Here is a 6479-nt window from a genome sequence, read left to right as displayed (position 1 = left end):
GGGAATGATTTGAAGGTGTTTGATCTGGTGAAGGATGTCAAAGCCTAATAAGATATCCTTATTAGGAAGGGTTGAACCAATAACCTTGGTCCAAATGACACAGTTGGGGAAGATTTGAATACCAATGGGTTTTTTGGTAATCAGAGAAGTGGTGAATAATTTGCCATTGACAGCTTTGAAATGTTCTTCATATTCTGTCCAGTATTCTGGTGGAAGAATATGTGGGTTTAACATACTTCGTTGGGCACCAGTGTCTATGAGACCAATTGCTGGAACGGGCATTTGGAATTTTGAGGGCAAGATCTGGAGTTTGATAGATGGTATGGGAACAGTAGTGTCAAGAGACAGTAACTGTTGGTGGAAAATGACTTGGGACTGATCACTGTCAGAGTCATCGGAAGAATTCTGTAGTGCGAACATTGTTTCATCATTGGGTTCATCTTGTTCAGAGAAGTAGAATTCCAGTTCATCATTGTCTGGAGAATAATCTGTAGTGGCTTGGAGACGCTCAACTAACCGAATAGATTTTTCCCGTTTGTTGGGACAATCTTTGGCATAATGGCCTTTCGTCTTGCAGATGAAACATCTGCTTGATTTTCTCCGTTTAAAATCTCTAGAAGAAGATGACTTCTTTCGGAAGAATCTGTAAGGCTTTCTGGATCTGCGAGGTCTGGATGAATGATCTGGATTTTTGAATTTCCTAAAATGCCTTTTCTTCTTAGAACTGCAATCACAATCTTTTTTCTTCTAACATTTGATCTGCAAATAAGGCTTTTTGCAAGCACTCTGAAATGGTTCTTTATCTTTCAACAGTTCTTTAAAAAACTGTTTCTGCTCACAAAGTTTGTCAAGACAAGTTTTGGCAAGCTGGAAGATTTTGCCAAGAGAAATGTTGTCAAGAACAAGATTGGATGCGGTGAGTTGCCGCTGTATGTTTGGTTGGAGTTCTTCTGGAAGGGAAGTCAGAAAGACATGCTTTAGTGTAGGCTCATTGAATCCATTAAGCTTATAGAATAGCAAGGACATTCGCTTGTAATGGAAATCAAGATCCTTAGCATTGAGGGAACAGCATTTCATATTGAGATAGTCCCGGCGTGCAGCTTCAAAGACTACAGAGGGGTCTCCAAGGAATTGAACATGGAGAACCGCAAGAGCACTTGAGACTTCTGGTAAATCAACAAACTGTAATTGGCGATAGCGCCCTAGAGAATCAAACCAATCTCTTAGAGCACCCGTAAAACGAGTAGCAAATTCTCTAAGGACTGATTGAGTTGTGGCTCCTAACCATAGCATTTAGAGGTCAATCCAGGCGGACATTTCATTAAGTCGGTCACGCCATTTATGAGATGGAAGATCATCGAATGTGAACCATGGATCATTCGACGATTTTTGACTTGTGGAACCGGTCTGGGCTTGAGCTGGAGGAGGTTGGTTTGTGGCAGAAGATTCAGGCATCTCTTGGTCAATGTCTGAGGGAATATCAACATATGGTTCTGTATGAGAGGTGTGGCCAGGGGCAGGTTGATCAGGTTGAGCCATCAAGATTCTGGTGATATCAGCATAGGACTTTTCAGAGTCAGTAGTGGATGCTGAAGAGTCTGTGTCAGTCTCGGTATGGCTATCAGAAACAACTAGATTTGAATCAGAAGTTTGGTCATCTGTAGTAGAGGAGTGGTCTATTGTGTGGGCACTAAACTGGTACATTGGTTCTTTATCCTTAGATTGAGGAGGAGGTTGGGATAAAGGAGGTGATGGAGGTACTAGTGGGGGTGCTGGCGTCGGCGTATAACCAGGGGATTGTTGGCCAGGGATAGAAATGGAGGACGGATGTAATATGACAGGTCGTGGTTGGGGTTTAGGCTTTGGTTTAGGTTTCGGTGGTGGTGGCAATGGATTATCCCGAAACAGAGTATGAGTCATACCAAATAACTTGGAAGGATCATACTGTCGGATAGGGGAAAGCATAGAGGCAAATGGATGATAAGTGGGACCGATGGAAGGGATAGGAGGGGATGTGGTAAAAAGGGTAGGTCTTTGGAATTCAGATTCAATCTGAGCAAGCTCAGCTTGTAAGCGTCTGATCTCCCTTTCTTTTTGGTCAAATTCTAGGCCATAGTAGTGCTGGGCAAGCATAGTTCGTAACTCAGAATCGAGTTGAGCAATTTTAGACTGGAGATTGTGCCACATCTGCTGCATTTGGGCACGATGGAGTCAACTTTTGTCTCAATCTGTTCAGTTCGTAAACTGATTTTTTCAACTGTGAAATTGATATTCAACAAAGTATCATTCTGAGCTCTGGCATTTTGAGTTTGCCAGTTGAGAACTGATTCAAAAGGTTTGGGACGTTCTAGGTGGCCGGATGAGGTAATTGGTGAAGGGACAAAGGGTTTGGACACAACATTTCGTTGGGAGTCGGTATGGATTTCTAAAGGAGGAAAAGACGAATAATAGTCTGAAGAAGTGGACGAAAACATCATACAAGTCAGTGGTGGTGTTGGAAGTAGGATTGGTGATGGAGTCTCAGATTTGCAATGCTTTGCAATCCATTTGAGTCCATTTTGTAAATGGGTAATGGAGCTGGTGGAGGTGGAGGATCTTATGGTGGTTTGGGGTCATAGTGGTGACATGAGACAGGAGATTTTTTCTTTTTGGGTTTCTTTTTCCTTGTGGAATAATCATCATCCTCTTCCCATTCATCCCAGTAGGGACAATTTGGGTCACACATGCCTGAGCCTGGGATATCCCATAGAAAATGTCCATTTTGCTTTGTCGGATATACAGGGTAGCGTCAGAATTGAACCCTGTAATGGGCAGGTCTTCTTGGGTTGTCTGAACAGCTGTGATCATTGAAGAATAGGTAAAGGAGAGCCGAGGAGGCTCTTGTGGAGCACTTGGAGGTGGTTTAAAAGTCATTCAGACTGTTCCATCTTGGCGTCTTTCAAACATGCTTTCAGATGTCTGAATTGGAGCTGTATTGTTATAGAACTATTCATAGTTGGAAATCCATTCAAGAGGCATAAGCTTGATGAGCTCATGTCGGGGAATTTGTCTTGGGATTTGGATTATGGTTGGGATCTGGTCAGATTTGGCTAATACCATGAGGGTATCATAATGGTGTTCTGGAGTAGGGAGATCTAAGGCATGATTTGGAAGCCTATAGACCAATTGGTGGTGTAGGGTGGCAATTTTGGCAGAAGAAATTTGTTCAGCACCTTGGATCTGAACTTGGACTTTTAAGGTTGTCGGCAAATTGGGGTCTTGGAGAGAAAGGTGAGTAAAACGTTGCCTGCATGAAGAGTTGTGAGGACAGTGCCAATAACAGCATCTTGGTACTGTTTAAATCGGGTTTCAAGCATGGCAAGGCGAGCTGTAACCGGTGATCATTTTCTTCCATGAAGAGTAAGAATCAGTCTAATGCCTCCAAGATGAAGATGAGTATAGCCTTCTCGTTTCCAATTGGAAAGCAATTCTGAGGGGATTTCGAGAGTAACATATTACTCAGCCGAGGTTGCTTGAAGAGCACATTGATCCAGGCGAGAGGACTGGATATATTCTTTGAGGTGAGGCCTTCTAGTAAAGATAAGAGTACGAATACTACAAGTAAAAGAACTGGGGCGTTTGTACAACTAATAAGGGCTAATGAGAGGGTAGGAGCACTCACTGATTTGGGCTGATTCAGGGATGTAGGAATATTCGACAAGGTTTTCGATCTTATTAGTGGTATGGGAAGTGCAAGATTTGGGTAAAGAAAGAGTAGAAGAAAGAGTAACTGGAGGAGAAAAGGAAGTAGAAGCCATGAATGAGAAGTTCGCTCTCTGTGCCTGAAGACTAAAGATTAAAATAGAAAAAGACTTAAATCATACCATTTTGAACATGAAAAATGAAAATTTAGAAAATAGAAGATTTTCAAGGACGGGTATGGCTCTGATACTAAAGAGATCAGCGAGAATATGTGGCGTTGTTATACACCATAACTACAACAGTTAAAACTGTACTTTGGACCGGTAGTCTGCAAGTTCGGGTTTCCAGCCGATATACCTCTGAGATCAAAAAACTTTAAAACATTTTCATCTCGGGTTGTACAACCCAAAACAGACTTTCTTGCACAAGGTCGTCGATTTTACAAAAAAATGGAAATTGTAATGATTAGAGCAAACGTGGAGGAGCATAGAGAAGCTACCATGGCGTGATTCTTCAATGGCCTTAATCGAGAGATTGAAAATATAGTTAAGTTGCAATATTATGTGGAGATTGAGGAGATGGTCTAGAAAGCCATTAAGATTAAGCAGCAACTCAAGTGGAGGGATAACACCTGTACAGCCCCAAGCTTGAGTTCCACTCCTTAGAAATCGAGCTATATGAAGCGAGATGAGAGCCACAAACATCTACTGCAGCTAAGCCAAGATCTGAGTCCTCCAAGCACAATTCACAAGGTAATATTGTGACTCCCACTACTAGGAATCATGACATTAAGTGTTTTAAATGTCAAGGCAGGGGACATATAGCAAATGAATGTATGAACAAGAGAGTTGCGGTGTTGCGGGACAATGGTGAGACTGTAACTGAAGATAAAACAAAAGTTTATAAGATGCCACCATTGGAGGACATCAAAGATCAAAAGTCTACAGTCCTCGAGGAATTAACTTTAATACCTAGGAGAGTTTTGAGTGTGTTAGTGAAAGAAGATGAAGTGGTGCAACAGGAAAACATTTTCCATACTAGGTGTTGTGTTTAAAACAAAGTATGTAGTATAATTATTGATCGAGGAAGTTGTACTAATGTTGGTAGTACTATCATGATGGAGAAGTTAGGGCTCCTGACACTTAAGCATCCACGACCATACAAACTACAATGGTTGAATAACAATGGTGAGATGAAGGTGAACAAGTAGGTATTAGTGACTTTTTAGATTGGCAAGTATAAAAATAAGATGTTATGTGATGTAGTACCAATGCATGTTGGACGCTTGTTACTTGGGAGGCCTCAGCAGTTTGATAGACGTGTTAAGCATGATGGCTTCACCAACAAGTATTCATTTGTGTTTAATCAACACAACATCACCCTTGTTCTATTGACACCAAAGCAAATTTATGGAGACCAAGTAAGCATATAGAGAGAGGGATCAAAAGAAAGAGAGTGAATAAAAGAAAATGAGAGAAAAAAATGAGTGAAAACCAGAGAGAGACTGAGAAAAATAAAAGAGAAAAAGAAAAGAAAAATGCTACCTTGAGAGAAAATCAAAAGGAAAACACAAGAGTTTCAATGCAAAAACGAGTAAGATAAAAAAAAAAAAAGCAATGTTTTCACATTAGCCAATGATTTTACTTATGTACAAAGATGAGTTTTTAATCAAACACTAATTTGACCCTACTTTGCCTAGTTTTATTACTTCTCTTTTACGAGATTATAAGGATGTCTTCCCTGAAGAAACACCACATGGTTTATATCCAATTTGAGGTATTGAGTATTAGATTGATTTCGTACCAAGTACGACCATTCCAAACCATCTAGCCTATAGGAGTAACTCAGAGGAGACAAAGGAACTTCAGAAGCAAGTTAATGAATTGATAGAAAAAAGGTATGTGAGAGAAAGTATCAATCCATGTGCAGGTCCAGCCTTGGTAGTTCATAAGAAGGATGGAACATGTAGGATGTGTGTTGATGTCGAGCCCATCAACAACATAATGGTAAAGTATCGACATCCCGTTCCTAAATTAGAAGATATGCTAGATGAATTGCATAGATCTGTATATTTTTCAAAATTGATTGAAAAGCAAATATCATTATATTAAGATAAAAGAAGTGGATGAATGAAAATATGTCTTTAAAACAAAATATAGCTTGTATAAATAGTTAATTATGCCTTTTAGTTCAACTAATGCTGCAAGCAATGGGTGAATACAGGTACGTGGTGTTGTTACACCTGAACTATGATAGTGCTAGACTATCTTTTGGACTAGTAGTCCGCAAGTTCTGGTTTCCAGCCGATATACCTATAGTCCCTGAGATATAAAACCTAAAAAAGCAAAAATCATTGATCACGATACCACCCGAAAACAGGTCACCACTGACCTTCAAAGAGGGTGAACGTTGTGAGAAAGCAGTTCTATTTTAAATTGGTTTTATAAATAAATCAGGACTTTTCTGATACACCGGATCCTTGAAGCAAGGCAAGTGTAGAGCATACTCAGTATAGAAAATAGAGATGAACGCTCTTAGTTTAATAACTCAAGTATTTTCTTCGTTACCTAGAAGAAGAAGAGAGACTTAGTAAGCCATAGAAGTTTAAGAAAAACTTAGAAATATTATTGATGGCAATCTAAATTTTACAAGGACGGAAGAGCTCTTAAATAGAGCTGGAAAGCTAAAATAAAGATAAAGATAAAGATAAGACAGGACCCTTATCTTTTCTTTAAGCATAAAGCAAAAGCAAAAGCATAAAAGCTAAAACACACTTTAGACAGGGTAGGACCCATGTC

The 6479-nt window shown here is 39.9% G+C and overlaps 1 protein-coding gene across 1 annotated transcript; it reads right to left on the bottom strand.

Moving 5' to 3' along the window:
• Positions 1-1293: 1293 nt before the first annotated feature.
• On the bottom strand, positions 1294-2196 carry LOC112098034 (proline-rich receptor-like protein kinase PERK2). The gene has a single exon (XM_024183633.1). It carries the CDS (start codon positions 2194-2196, stop codon positions 1294-1296), a length of 903 nt encoding a protein of 300 aa, XP_024039401.1.
• Between the last annotated feature and the right edge of the window lie 4283 nt (positions 2197-6479).

Source organism: Citrus clementina, unplaced genomic scaffold, assembly GCF_000493195.1.
Source record: "Citrus clementina cultivar Clemenules unplaced genomic scaffold, Citrus_clementina_v1.0 scaffold_5, whole genome shotgun sequence".
Taxonomy (NCBI): domain Eukaryota; kingdom Viridiplantae; phylum Streptophyta; class Magnoliopsida; order Sapindales; family Rutaceae; genus Citrus; species Citrus x clementina.
The sequence above is the reverse complement of the archived record's forward strand: the minus strand, read 5'-3'. Positions and strand labels throughout refer to the sequence as shown.